Raw genomic sequence first — 14,725 nt, forward strand, 5'->3', positions numbered from 1 at the left:
CTTTTACTAGCTTGACCGGGTTCTCAAATTTTGCCTTGCCAGCAAAAATGGAGATTTTTTTTTCTTTTTCTTCTTTATCCTCTGGGAGTTCTAACTCTTCTTTGGTAGCAGAGAAAATGATCTTCTCATCAAATTCCTTTAGCTGGTGCTTGCTCACAGCAATCATCAATATATTCAATTGTAAATATGAAGGGATAGTGATTCTTAGAAGTTTCTGAGAAATGTTCTTACAGTAGTACTTGATATTCTCCACTGGTAGAATGAACATCATAAACTGAAATAAAATCAATTTCTTCTTTTCTTTTTTCAGTAACCAAGGAGAGGGGAGCCGGCAGAGTGCTTTTACTTTTGCAATTCCTACCTCCTGGGACAAATCAGCTGTGCCAGATGTTGGCTATAAGGTATTCACTTTCCTACTCTTTGATATATTTTCCTTTCCTGTTCCTTTTCATCATGAAAAAAATTTTTCTGATATTTGAGAGTAATGTATAAACACTTATCCATAAAGGCCTGGCCTAAAGCCAATTACTCCCTCATTTATAAAAAGATCTCTAAATATGCAAACTATTAAATAGCTGTTATTGTCACTAATATATTTTTAAAAATTTGTCCTCTTGATGCCTTTTGTTTTGGAATCACAAACATTTCTAGAAAGCAAAAAATAAAACCTCCTGTCTCTAGACTGAACCCCTCCCGTGTGACAAAAGAGCAATAGCAATTAAGCAAACATCCATTTACAGTGACTAATATGGTGACTACAACTCATAATTATACATTAACATTCTGCTTTAGTATTCCCCCAACCCTCTCAGTGAGGAAGTACATATATTTCATTTTCTGTTTATTGGCTTTTCAGTTACTCAAAGTTTGTAATTCCTTTCAGGGAACTTTACATCATTATCATCCATGGGTACCTTGTTCTTTTGGTTCTGTTTGTTTCACTCTGTTACTGATGCATTTTTTTAAAAACCCAGCAAAACCTCTTTAATTCAGAATTTACTGTTTCATAATTTACCGCTATTTTGACTTTTGGCTAAACTATGGTATGGCTTAAGAACACATCAGTGGATTTCTTTTTAAAAAAAATTTAAGTAATTTTAGAAAATTATCAAAAACTGATTTTCTTTTTCTTCCATTCCTTCTCTCTGCTCCCTCCAAAAAAGAAAAGAGAAAACCAAGGAAATCAAAACCCTTGAAACAATTATTCAGAAAAAATAAAGCCCACAACTTGACCATGTCCATGTCTGTTTGTCTCTCAGATCTTAATCACCCTAAGTGCTTTGCCTCTGTGTCTGCAAGTGGGTAGCTTATTTCAACATGAGTTCTCTGGAATTATGGTCTATCAAGGCATTGATCAGAATTCTTAAGTCTTTAAAAGATATTTGTCATTTGTCTTTTTTTTAATGGTGGAGCAATGGGGGTTAAGTGACTTGCCCAGGGTCACACAGCTAGTAAGTGTTAAGTGTCTGAGGCTGGATTTGAACTCAGGTCCTCCTGACTCCAGAGCCAGTGCTCTATCCACTGTGCCACCTAGCTGCCCCTGTTCATATTTTTTCTTTTTTTTTCTTTTTTTCTTTTTTTTTGCAAGGCAATGAGGGTTAAGTGACTTGCCCAGGGTCACAGAGCTAGTAAGTGTCAAGTGTCTGAGGCTGGCTTTGAACTCAGGTCCTCCTGAATACAGGGCCATTTCTTTATCCACTGTGCCACCTAGCTGCCCCTTCTTCATTTTTTATAGCACAATAATATTCCATTATATTCATCTGCCACAATTTGTTTGGTCATTCTTCAATGATGGATACTCCCCATTGCATTTGAGTTCTTTACAACCACAAAAGAGCTGATATACATATTTTTAGGGAGGTTGAGTCAGGATGGCAGAGTGAGAGTTAGCAGTTTTCCTTTAGCCCCCTCACATCCTTCCCTACAATGACATAATTCTGATCAAGGAAGTCAAGGAAAAATCACAGTGAGTCATTTTTCTTGTGCAGGGAATCTTAGAGAGATGGAAAGAGAGAGAGGTCTGTGGATACTGGGGTTGGGGCTGGCTGGGATCACATCTCAGGAGCAGCAGCACCACAACAGGCAGACAGAGAAGCAGTGGATTATGGTAGTGGCACCATTGGCACGAGCAGCCAAGCCTCCTAGGTTAGTAAAGAGATTGAACACCTGAGCCAAAAGAGTTCCCAAGGGACTCTGTACTAGCACTGGGAGAAGGCAAGGGTGCCACTGGACAGCTTGGTTGAATAGTATCTAGTTCTTCGTGTAGAGAGGAGTGGTTGCTGTCATGAGGGAGCAGTTTTGCCTGGCTAAGGACCAAGGAACAAGTGCCAGTACTATAGCTCTGTGGTTCTGAGCCCAGGAACAGAGGGGGTTTCTAATCTTTAGCTTGCAATGGACTAAAAAGAGAGTAGCAGACCCAAACTAAGGGGAAACCAACAATTCAGTCTATGAATTTTGCAGAACCTCCCAGTGGGTTCTATGACTGAGTTGAGCAGCAGTCTATGGAAATTCAACTACCACACATATTGTAAAAGAAAATACAGACCAAAAAACAACAAATCTCCATCATGAAAAAAAATAAAGCAAAAAAAATGTATTCAGATTCTATCAGCTCTTTCTCTGGAGGTGGATAGTATTTTTCAGTATGAGTCATTGGGAGTTGACTTGGATCCTTGTATTGTTGAGAATAGCAAAGTCATTCAGAATTGATCATCATACAATGTTGCTGTTACCATGTACAATGTTTTCCTGGTTCTGCTCACTTCACTTTGCGTCAGTTCATGAAAGTTTTTCCAAGTTTTCCTAAAAGCATCCTGCTCATTTCTTACAGCAGAATAGTATTCCATTACATTCATATTCCATAGATTGTTCAGCCATTCTACAATTGATGGGAATCCCCTCGATTTCCAATTCTTTGCCACCACAAAAAGAGCTGCTATAAATATTTTTTTACATGTAGGTCCTTTTCTATTTTTTGTTTGTTTTTTATCTCTTTGGGAAACAGACCTAGTAGTGGTATTGCTGGACCAAAGGGTAGGCACAGTTTTATAGCTTTTGGGGCATAGTTCCAAAATGCTCTCCAGAATGGTTACATCAGTTCACAGTTCCACCAACAGTATTCAATTTTTCTACATCCCATTTAATACTTATATTTTTCTTTTCTGTCATATTAGCCAATTTGAAATTTATGAGGTGTGGCACCTCACAGTTGTTTTAATTTGCGTTTCTCTAATCAGTAGTTTTTAGAGCATTTTCCATATGACTATAGATAGCATTGAATTCTTCATCTGAAAACTACCTGTTCATATCCTTTGACCATTTATCAATTGGGGAATGACTTGAATTCTTTATAAATTTGACTTGGTTCTCTCTATATTTGAAAAATGAAGCCTTTATGAGAAATACAGTATAAAAAATTTCCCCTAGCTGTTGGCTTTCTTTGTAATCTTTGTTGCATTGATTTTGTTTGTGCAAAACATTTTAAATTTAATCAAAATTATTCATTTTACATCTCATAATACTCTCTATCTCTTGTTTGGTCTTTTGTTCTTCCAGATGAATTTTTTTCTAGCTCTACAAAGTAATTTTTGGTAGTTTGATTGGTATGGCACTGAAAAAGTAAATTAATTTAGTTAGAATTGTCATTTTTATTTTATTGGCTCAGCTTACCCATGAGTGATTAATATTTCTCCAGTTGTTTAGATCTGACTTTATTTGCATGAAAAGTGTTTTGTAATTGTTTTCATATAATTCCTGGGTTTGTCTTGGCAGGTAGACTTGCAAGTGTTTTATATTGTCTGCATCTATTTTAAATGGAATTTCTCTTTCTATCTCTTGCTGTTAGGCTTTGTTGAAAGTATATAGAAATGCTGATGATTTATGAGGGTTTATTTACATCCTCTGACTTTGCTAAACTTGATAATTATTTCAACTTGTTTTTTTAGTTCATTCTTGAGGATTCTCTAAGGACAATGTTATATCATTTGAAAATGTTATATATTGTACAAATGTACAATTTTAATGAAACCTCTGTATGCCTGTGCATTTTCCTCATAGCTTGTGACACTCAATGAAACTTCTAAAGAATTCAATGATGTTAAGAGTCAATTTGAAAAGACAATGACAGGTTTCGTCATTCAGCGTATCCTAAGGATTCAGAATTTGGCCCTTTGGCAAGTCTTCCAATGGTTCGTTCCCATTTCCTATCATTCTGTGATTTTCTTTGGGTCACTTTGACTCAGGTAAACTTAGTAGAATTTAGTAGTCAAGAATGCAAGTGATAAAAATATTCATGGGGTATTTATTACTCTCTTGTTAGAGGTATTATATAAGCCTCTTTTTTTTTTTAAGTGAGGCAATTGGGGTTTTAAGTGACTTGCCCAGGGTCACACACACAGTAAGTGTTAAGTGTCTGAGGCCAGATTTGAACTCAGGTACTCCTGACGCCAGGGCCAGTGCTCTATCCACTGTGCCACCTAGCTGCCCCTAAGCCTCTTAATACAGTGGAAAGAACTTTGAGCTACAAAGACCTTTGTACAGTGGGAAGACCTTTGTTTTCATCCTGACTCTGACACTTCTGTCAAATTATTAACCTGCTGTGGTCCTCACTTTCCTCACTTTCAAAACGGAAGTAGAACATCTGACTCAGTAATCCCATAGAGTTTTGTATGACTATTAGAGAAATTCTCTGGGGTTATTTGTGCTAAGCTATGGACAGGATCTGTGGAAGCTACTTCAACCACAGTGCTCTTTATCACTGACCAAGAACAACTGAACCAGAGACATGCCTATTTGTGTTCATTTGGGTTATTGACAGTACATACACCTACTCTCAAACTAGATCAACCAGTTGTAAGGATTGCCAATCCAATTCAAGAAACATTCAATAAACACTTTAATTAAAATTAATTGGGGGGGGCAGCTAGGTGGCACAGAGGATAGAGCACTGGCCCTGGCGTCAGGAGGACCTGAGTTAAAATCTGGCCTCAGACACTTAACAATTACTAGCTGTGTGACCCTAGGCAAGTCACTTAACCCCAATTGCCTCACAAAAAAAAAATTAAATTAAGTTATGTGCAAAGCATGCTACATGTTGGGGATAAAAATACAAAAAGAAAGCAATTCCTGGCATCAAGGGGCTTATATATATTGTAATTTAGCCCTTTGTTCTCTCTGTCAGGAGATACAATTGTGCCATATTTTATATAGTCCCCACTCTCTATTATTTTTCTTTGTTCTCCACTCAGGACACTTTGCTCACAACCCCTTTTACCATGGGAAATGGAGATGGCCTGCTGCCAGACACCTAGCCGTAGGGATGATGAATCGGTGCCAGTTAGATCTAATAGTGGAAAGATTTTATTAAAACACTGATAACCCCTCTACTCTGAATAGCCAGTTACTTAATAAATCCCTTTACCTGAGTGAAGAGTTAAAGGAACATTTTCTGAATAGCTTGTTTGTTCAATAAACCATGAATTCTCAACTATACTTTTTTCCTTTTGTATTCTATTTACACTTTGCTATACTGTTTAGGGTTTTAGATCTTACTGATCAAAGAATATCTTAGATATTAAACCTTCTTGGGGCAGCTAGGTAGCACAGTGGATAGAGCACCGGCCCTGGAGTCAGAAGGACCTGAGTTCAAATCTGGCTTCAGACACTTAATGCTTACTAGCTGTGTGACCCTAGGCAAGTCTCTTAACCCCAATTGCCTCACCAAAAAAACCCAACTACCTGATATGAAACCTTCTTGTTAACTGAATACTATACAATTATCATGGACCATTGTTAGGGTCATGATGATGCCTCCAATAATGATGATGAAGAAGGAGAGGAAGAAGAGGAGGAAGAAGGAGTTGAAGGATGAGAAAAAAGAATGGCACTTGGTATGTGCCATGTACTCTGCTTAGTAATTGACAAATATCTCACTTCATTCTCACAATCTCACTACCCTGGGAAGGATAGGCTATTATTGTCCCCATTTTACAGTTGAGGAAACTGAGGCAAACAAAGGTTCAGCGACTTGCCCAAGGTCACAGAGTTAGTGAGTGTCTGCGGCTGGATTTGAATTTAGGTCTTCTTGGCTCCAGTCCTTGGGTTCTATTCACTGTACACTTAGCTGCCAGTACAATCCTGAGATATTTGCCAGAAAGAAAACGTTATTGTGGTGGTGGTGATGATGATGGTGATAGCTTACTATTTCCTTACTGAATTTAAAAAAAAGTCTATCTAGCCAAGAATGCATCATGCAGGAGATTTGTATTTTGAAATTTGGCCAAGCCATTAAGTGAATGTGTCATTTTAAGTGTGCTAAGGCCTCAGTTTTCGTAAGAGGAAAGAGAATTTTCAGTGACTAAAATCTCACATATTTTTCCTTAGGCAGAAGGACCAGATGAAAAAGGTGAATGGAGGGAAGGATATAGATGAACGACAGCTATTTCATGGAACAAAATACATCCATTTGAATGACATCTGCAGTCATAACTTTGATTGGAGGATCTGTGGGGCCCATGCAACAGTTTATGGCAAAGGTTTGTGTGTCAGTGTCTCTGCCTTCAGTGTGTGTATTTTGGATTTGTATGTGTTTGTATAGGGAGGAAGTGATGTGGGAGCTAAGTATATGTTGGTTTGTGCATTGACATTTTTTTGCATCCTTGGCAGCTCAGTACTGGTGACATCTTTTTTTTTCAACATTCTGTTTAATGCCAAGATAATTTCCTGAGTCATTTCTTTTTTTATTGTTTTATCCTGGTTTTACTTTAATTAGCTTTCTTCTTCTTTTTTTTTTGGTGAGGCAATTGGGGTTAAGTGAATTGCCCAGGGTCACACAGCTAGTAAGTGTCACTTGTCTGTGGCTGGATTTGAACTCAGGTCCTCCTGACTCCAGGGATGGTGCTCTATCCATTGTGCCACCTAGCTGCCCCTTTAATTAGCTTTCAAGAGAAGTAGAATCAGTATTCTTTTTGGGGGGCAGTAGGGCAATGAGGGTTAAGTGACTTGCACAGGGTCACACAGCTAGTAAGTGTCACTTGTCTGCGGCCGGATTTGAACTCAGGTTCTCCTGAATATAGGGCCAGTGCTTTATCTACCACGCCACCTGGCTGACCCCCAGTATTCTTTTTTTTTTTTTTTTTAGTGAGGCAATTGGGGTTAAGTTACTTGCCCAAGGTCACACAGCTAGTAAGTATTAAGTGTCTGAGGCCGGATTTGAACTCAGGTACTCCTGACTCCAGGGCCGGTGCTCTATCCACTGTGCCACCTAGCTGCCCCACCCCCAGTATTCTTAATAATTCTGTAAAGGTGTAGCATCACTATTACTACCCCAAATTTATATTTGACTGCCTGAAGAATGTTTTATCTCCATTTCTGTTTCTCAGATCCACTCGTTTTTATTTCCAGGTGTCAAAAACCTTCAGATCACTTGGGGTCAAGCTCCAAGTCAAAGAGAGAGGGGCTCAGAGTGGCTTTCACACCAATTTTGAAACTAAGACTCATTGACAATGTACACACAGTGCTTCATTGGTGTCTCTCAGAGACACATGACCCATAGATATAGAAAGACAGACACAGCATTGGGTCCTAGTGGGAAAGAAGGGGCTTATTGAGTGAGGAAGAGCAGGTGCTGGTTTCCATGCTTTTGTCCGCTCCCTCTGCCTGACTGCCTCATTTCTATGGGGTTTGGATTGCACTAGAGAATAGTATCCTGAAGACTGGATAGTTTGGAGAGGACAGCGAAGACTATCTGAGGGTGTAGTAGAGAGCAGGAAAAAAAAAAGAGTGAAAAAAATGAAGAGAAAAATAATAAAATGAAGAGGAACACTAAAAAAATGTATAGAAGGAAGGATTCCAAGGAGGAGGAAAGGTGGAAAATACAGAATCTTTTTAAAAAATCTTTTTTTTAACCAAGTATTGTAGTTTACTGGTTTATATAAATATAGGAAGGAGATTCGATTCCATTAGTGTGTAGTCTTGTTTGGTCATTTTTCAGTTGTATCTGACACTTCATGGCCCAATTTGGAATTTTCTTGGCAAAGATACTGAAGTGATTGGCCATTTCCTTCTTCAGCTCATTTTATAGATGAAGAAACTGAGGCAAACAGGGTTAGGTGAACTTGCCTAGGGTTACACAGCTAGTAAGTATCAGAGGTCAGGTTTGAACTCAAGTCTTCCAGACTACAGGGCCATCACACTATCCACTGTGCCACTGAATATCCTCCAAGACTTTATTGAGAGAGACCAGGACCAGTGAGGTGCTGGCCCAACTGTCCATTATTTTGGTACATCTACACTATCTTTGGTGTATAAATCAATAGATAAGCATTAGAGAATTCTTTGATGCTTTGAGCGATTAAGCGAATGTCAAAGGTGGGATTTGAATACACATCTTCCTCCAAATCCATTATATATCAAAGTATAACACTGGTTCTCAAAGCTACTCTATTCTGATGAATTTTCTCCTACTAACTGCATGAATCCAGAGAGGGCTCCCCTTTGCAACTAATATGTGTTTTCTTTTAGGTCAGTGGATCAGAGGATTCATTTCCATATTAAACATTTTGAAATGTTGAGCTGCCATAGGAATATACATCTAAATCTGAATATAACTATGTGCAAAGTATCTCTAGCTAAGTTGTAGCAAATTCAATGTAGGAAGGGCAGAGGTTTTCCTTTTGCTATAGGAAACAACACTTCTAATACCCATTTTTGTTTTTCTCTGCTTGCTCCTAGGAAGTTACTTTGCAAGAGACGCAAGTTATTCCCACAATTACTCTGAGTCTGAGACCAATGTCAGAATAATGTTCCTGGCTCGGGTTCTGGTTGGAGTTTTCACTCAAGGAGATTCAAAATATGTTCGGCCACCAATGCGACAGGGTACCCAGAACACCTTTTATGACAGCTGTGTCAATAACAGATTGGATCCCACCATATTTGTGATCTTTGAAAAGCATCAGATTTACCCAGAATATGTCATAGAGTACACCGAGAAGAGTAAGCAGTGCACCATTAGTTAAGGCGAAAGAATTCATTATTTCCTTGATTGAATAAGCGTGTGTGTGTGTGTGTGTGTGTGTGTGTGTGTGTGTGTGTGTGTGAGAGAGTGAGAGAGAGAGAGAGTAGTATCAAAGTAGCTTTTTTACCTTCCTGTTTTTAAGGAAAGCAGTAAGTGATCACCTGGGAAAGCAGTTACTCAGAGTTGAGTTGTAATCTTTTGTAGCAGATATGTTGGTGAAAAATCATATGTAACATAATTTCCAGAAGTAGAATGCTGTTTTAAATGCACCTGAGGAGCTCACTATTTAAAGGTCTGTGGCGCTGAATCACGATGCAAAGAAAAGACCAACAGCAAAACTCTGAAGTACAAAAAGTCACTACCTAATTTATCTGTTTTCAAAGTTGGGGTTTTTACGTGGAAGATTTTCTTAAAATGAGTCGTGTCTGTGTGTGTCTGTAGATGTGTGTGTGTATGTAGGTGTGTGTGTGCTAGTGTACTGGGACAAGGAACTTCTTTTAGTTACTCTCCGTTGTTCTGCAGAGCAGGAGAGGCAGGGATGGGGGGAGGATAGACAACCTGATGAATCAGTCAGTAAACATTTATTAAACATCTACTATGTGCCAGACTGTGTGCTACGTGCTAGATAGGGATACAAAGATAAGTAGAAGACAATCCCTCCTCTCAAGTGCACAGTCTAATGGGGGAAACAACATGCAAACAACTGTACAAATAAGCTCTATGGGTGATAAATTGGAAATAATCAATTGAAGAAAGGCACTAGAATTAAAGGGAATCAGAAAAGGCTTCTTGCAGAAGGTATGATTTTAGCTGGGACTTAAGGGAAGCCAGGAGACAGATGAGGAAGGAGAATATTCTAGGTATGGGAGACAGCTAGAGAAAATGCCTAGAGCTGAGAAGTGGGGCATTTTGTTTGGGTAACACCAAACTAGCTAGTGTCACTGAACTGAAGAGACTGAACTGGGAGGGGGCTAAGTTATGAAGGATGTGCCAAACTGAAGATTTTATATTTAATCCTAGAAGGGATAGGGAGCCACTGAAGATTATAGTCATCCCAATGGGGGTGACATGGTTGGCTTGCTGTTTTAGGAAAATCATGTTGGCAGCTAAATGGAGAATGGATTTGATGTAATAGTCCAGAAGTAAGGTGATGAGTGCAGGATGGTAGTAGTGTCAGAGAAAAAAAAGGGGTATTTTCTTTTTTTTTTTTTTATCTTTTTTGCAAGACAATGGGGGTTAAGTGACTTACCCAGGGTCACACAGCTAGTTAAGTGTCAAGTGTCTGAGTCTGGATTTGAACTCAGGTCCTCCTGACTCCAGGGCCAGTGGTCTATTCACTGTGCCACCTAGCTGCTCCAAAAAGGGGTATTTTCAAGAGATGTTGTAACAAAGGTAAAATTAACAGGCCTTGGCAACAGATTGGGGGGAGGGGGGAGGGGAGAGAGTAAGGAGTCAACAATGACATCTAGGTTATGAGCCTAGGTAACTAGGAGGGTTGTGGTATATTTGATAATAGGGAACTTTAGGAGGGGGGAGGGTTTTTTTTTTTTTTAAAGACGAGTTGCATTTTGGACATATTAAATTTAAGATGTCTATAGGACATCCAGTCTGAGATGTCTAATAGACAATTGGAGATTCAAGACTGGAGGTTAGCAGAGAGGTTAGGATTGAATAAGTAGATTTGAGAATCATCAGCATAGAAATGATTATTGACTTCTTGGGAGCTGATAAAATTCCCAAGTGAAATTATACAGAGGGAGAAAAGAAGAAGGCTCGAGACAGCCCTGTGGGACATCCAGGATTAGCAGGATTCGCTGGATAAAGATCCAACAAAAGTTCCTGAGAAGGGGAAGTCAGATAGGTAGAAGGAGAACTAAGATAGAATAGTGTCACTAAAAAATCCCCAAAAACTAGAAAGAAGAAAGTGTCAAGGAGAAAAGAAGGTGATCAGGAGTGTCAAAGAAGAGGTCAGGAAGAATGAGGATTGAGAAAAAGCCCTGAGATCTGGCAGTTAAGAAAGACATCATCAATAAATGTGGAGAGATCAGTTTTGTTTGAATGATGAAGTCAGAAGCCAGACTGCAGAGAGTTCAGAAGAGAGTGAGAGGAAAGGAAGTAGAGGCACTTATTGTAGACACCCTTCTCAAAATGTTTAGCAGCAAAAGGTAGGAGAAATGTGGCATGAGAGTTAGTGGGGATGGATGAATCAAATGAAGGGTTTTTGAGTATGAGCATGTTTGTAGGTAGTAGGGAAGCATCCGGTAGACAGAGGGAGATAAAAGACAAGTGAGAGTGTGGGCATGATTGATTGATAGAGAGGGTAATCTGGGAAAAGATGAACCGGAATAAAATCACTTGTGCATGAAGAAAGATTTGCCTTGGCAAGAAGGGCTGCCTCTTAATATGAGACAGGGGTGAAAGGGGAAATAGTGGCAGAAGGGACCTTGGGTGATGTGAGATGAGGAACAGGGGAGAAGAGGGAGCTATTGGCAAGTGGCCTCAGTTTTTTAGTAAATAAGTCTTTCTTGCTTACTTCTCTACCTGGCTAACCTTACTTGCACTGCAGCCAGCATATGTATTTATTCCATGCCTAAACTTGGGATTAAAGCGGGAACTCTGGGAAAGAGCCAGAGTCAAGACACTGAGAGCTGTTGTGTTGGAATTCAGTGCCTGTTTAATACAATGATTTGTATATTACTTATAGTAGGACACTAATTTATTCCTTCAGCTACTCTGTGTTGGAAGGCTCAGTTTAATATATCATGACTACTGGAAAATGGATGGTGGGCTACGCTTTTGGAAAAACACTTTAGAAGTCATGCTCCAAGAATCAGTTGTTCACTTGTTGAGATAGATAATAGTATTTAGCAGTATCCTGCCTATCTGTAGAGTTATTTTTAGGAATATACTACTTACCTGAGAAAGGAAAACTAGGAAAAAACTTCCTAAACTTCATTCTTTCACCCAAACCTAGCTCCTACCACACTTTTCAGATTATTCTATGGACATTATCCACAGTCTGGTCTTTAGCCAATGAAAGATCAATTTAACAATATTCTTTATTTTCTAAAAAATGTTTTATTGATATACCTAAAGTACCCATGATTCAATATTGTGTGGTTACTCCTTCCATTAGTATAGATGGGTTGAACCATCTATAGCTTTTCATTTTGTTTGATTTTTACCCATGTTTTCCCAAAGATTCTCTGTGCTGGATTTTCAGTGTGCTAAAGCCTTGTCTCTGTCTGTCCACTTGGCATCCCTAAATTTCACTATATGATACTTCCTATTCTATACTACATTTAAGACTAGGACGATATCCCCACATCACTTACTGTACACAGGTCATTTTACTGAACATAGTACATCCTATTTATGCCCACCATCTATGTCTCCTTTGCTCTTTTAATCTTTATTACTCAGAAATGGCAGTTTCCAGATTTGTAACTGTACAGCATCAAAGGGGGAAAAAACCACTTCAATATTAAAAAGATAGTCTTTTGTGTTACAAGTAGCTTGGGATCATTGGAAACATTGGGAAATTGTCCAGCCTTCATTTTTCCTCCTATCAATGCTATGCTTAATCATTGACCATGTGTAGTCCCTATCCTGGATAAACATAGGCGATGTATTATCTCCATGGACTATTTCCATCTGTATTTTATAATCTAGAAAATAGGCATTTTTAAAATCCATTTGTTTTTTCCTGAATGGATTGTTAGGCCCATCTGTTTTTTTATTGTTATTGTTGGTTTTTTTGGTGAGGCAATTGGGGTTAAGTGACTTGCCCAGGGTGACACAGCTAGTAAGTGTCAAGGGTCTGAGGCCAGGTTTGAACTCAGATCCTCCTGAATCCAGGGCCAGTGCTCTATCCACTGTGCCATCTAGCTGCCCCCCATCTGTTTTAAAATAGCCATGAATCTCTTTGAGGAAATGGTCAGGTGATATTTTGGGACTTGATGCATTTACCAGAATTGCAGGAACATAATTTGCCACAGAAACATCTGGAGGACCTCACCGACCATAGTTTACTTGGACTTTGTAGGCTATCTTCCATGACTGTAGTGAAAACCTTCTTCAAGCATATGTTTTTCTTTTTTTTGGTGAGGCAAATGGGGTTAAGTGACTTGCTCAGGGTCACACAGCTAGTAAGTGTCAAGTGTCTGAAGCCAGACTTGAACTTGGGTCCTCCTGTATCCATGGCCAATGCTTTATCCACTGAGACACCTGGCTGCCCCCCAAGCATATGTTTTCATGTTTGATGCCTTACTTGATATTAATAATCTGAAGGTCAGTGATGAACAGAGTTAGCACTGTGGTTACATTAATGAAGGAATCTTTTATGATCCTTACAAATATATGAGAGATTCACAGGATCCTAGAATCATAGCCTATGGTCTGGAAGGGATCTTGGAAGCTGTACAATCCAAATTCCTCATTATACAGATGAGGAAACTGAGGCCTAGAGAGGTTAAGTGACTTATCCAGGGTCACACAGGTGATAAAGGGCAGAGCTAGGATCTGAATCCCTGTCCTCTATCTCTAAATCCATCTCTCTCCTGTACTGTGCTGCCTACATCTCTTCATTGTTGGAAGAAATTCAGTAAGAAAGTTTTCATGATAAATAGACCTGAAACTTCTGAATCTATAAGCTTTTGGTCTCTTTTCTTTCTTCCTTTTTCTTCCTTCCTTCCTTCCTTTCTTTCTTTCCTTTCTTTTTTTTTTTTTTGGTGAGGCAATTGGGGTTAAGTGACTTACCCCAGGGTCACACAGCTAGTAAGTGTTAAGTGTCTGAGGCCGGATTTGATCTCAGCCTGAATCCAGGGCTGGTGCTCTATCCACTGTGCCACCTAACTGCCCCTCTTTTGTTTCTTTAATGAACCATTTTAAAAACTTTTAAAATACTTTATTTATGCTTTTAAAAAATCAATATCACTTCCCTGGGGCATAGTCCCATCCCCTAGTACTACCCTCTTGAAATAAATAAGTATAGTCAAACAATGAATCAACTAATGTATGCCTTGTTCTATACCTTTGGTTCACCACCTCTGCTACGAAACTGCAGGCAGAACTCTTTGATTACTATTGTCATCAAAGTTCTCCTACTTTTGCTTTCTTCAATTTGTATCTTTGAATATACCTTCCAATATACTTTCTCCAACATTTCATTCACATTGAAACCATTGAGTATCAAAGCATATATTGACTTTGTTGGGAGGATCTTTTCAAGATCTATCCTCTTCAAAAGATAATAGTATATAAATTGTAGATAAGCTGCATTTGTCTTCATGGTGGTCTTTTGGCTACTCATGAGCACGGAAAGGCAAGTGTTCCATAAAATTATGTCTCCTGTTACTTTTGTCCATGTGGTGAAGCCAACTTGATCAGCTCCTTTGTTTTCCTATGAGACATCCATTCATCTGTAACTTTCATGTTTTCTGGATTTATAGAGAGAAGGTCAATATTGATGTAATTTAGTTCTTGTAGTAATATAACAGTTGTCATTGGGCAAAAATTTTACATTCAGAATGCCAATAGTCATATTAATCTTTAAAAAGTCTAAAAACTGTGTTTCTTAGCCACTTTCTGCTTCTGTATTGGGGCAGCCAAAGGGGAGGGGCTATGTAGAACCAAGTGCCTTTTAAAATTTTCCTTTGTTTCATGGGGACATAATTTTGTAGCCAAAGAATGTCATTACCTAGTTGCCAACCT

At 38.8% G+C, this 14,725-nt stretch overlaps 1 protein-coding gene across 3 annotated transcripts in view; it reads left to right on the forward strand.

The window, feature by feature from the left end:
- Nucleotides 1-13,790, forward strand: part of LOC122729581 (protein mono-ADP-ribosyltransferase PARP12-like) — a 78,659-nt gene extending 64,869 nt beyond the window's left edge. For 2 of the 3 annotated variants that reach the window (XM_043968537.1, XM_043968538.1), the window contains 4 exons: nucleotides 311-401; nucleotides 4,057-4,187; nucleotides 6,382-6,533; nucleotides 8,731-13,790. In XM_043968537.1, coding sequence (XP_043824472.1) covers nucleotides 311-401; nucleotides 4,057-4,187; nucleotides 6,382-6,533; nucleotides 8,731-9,014 — 658 coding nt within the window. In that variant the 3' untranslated portion in view covers nucleotides 9,015-13,790. The remainder of the gene's footprint in view (nucleotides 1-310; nucleotides 402-4,056; nucleotides 4,188-6,381; nucleotides 6,534-8,730) is intronic. The other variant, XR_006353337.1, reaches the window with a different exon arrangement.
- Nucleotides 13,791-14,725: the final 935 nt, after the last annotated feature.

Source organism: Dromiciops gliroides, chromosome 5 (genome assembly GCF_019393635.1).
Source record: "Dromiciops gliroides isolate mDroGli1 chromosome 5, mDroGli1.pri, whole genome shotgun sequence".
Lineage (NCBI taxonomy): Eukaryota > Metazoa > Chordata > Mammalia > Microbiotheria > Microbiotheriidae > Dromiciops > Dromiciops gliroides.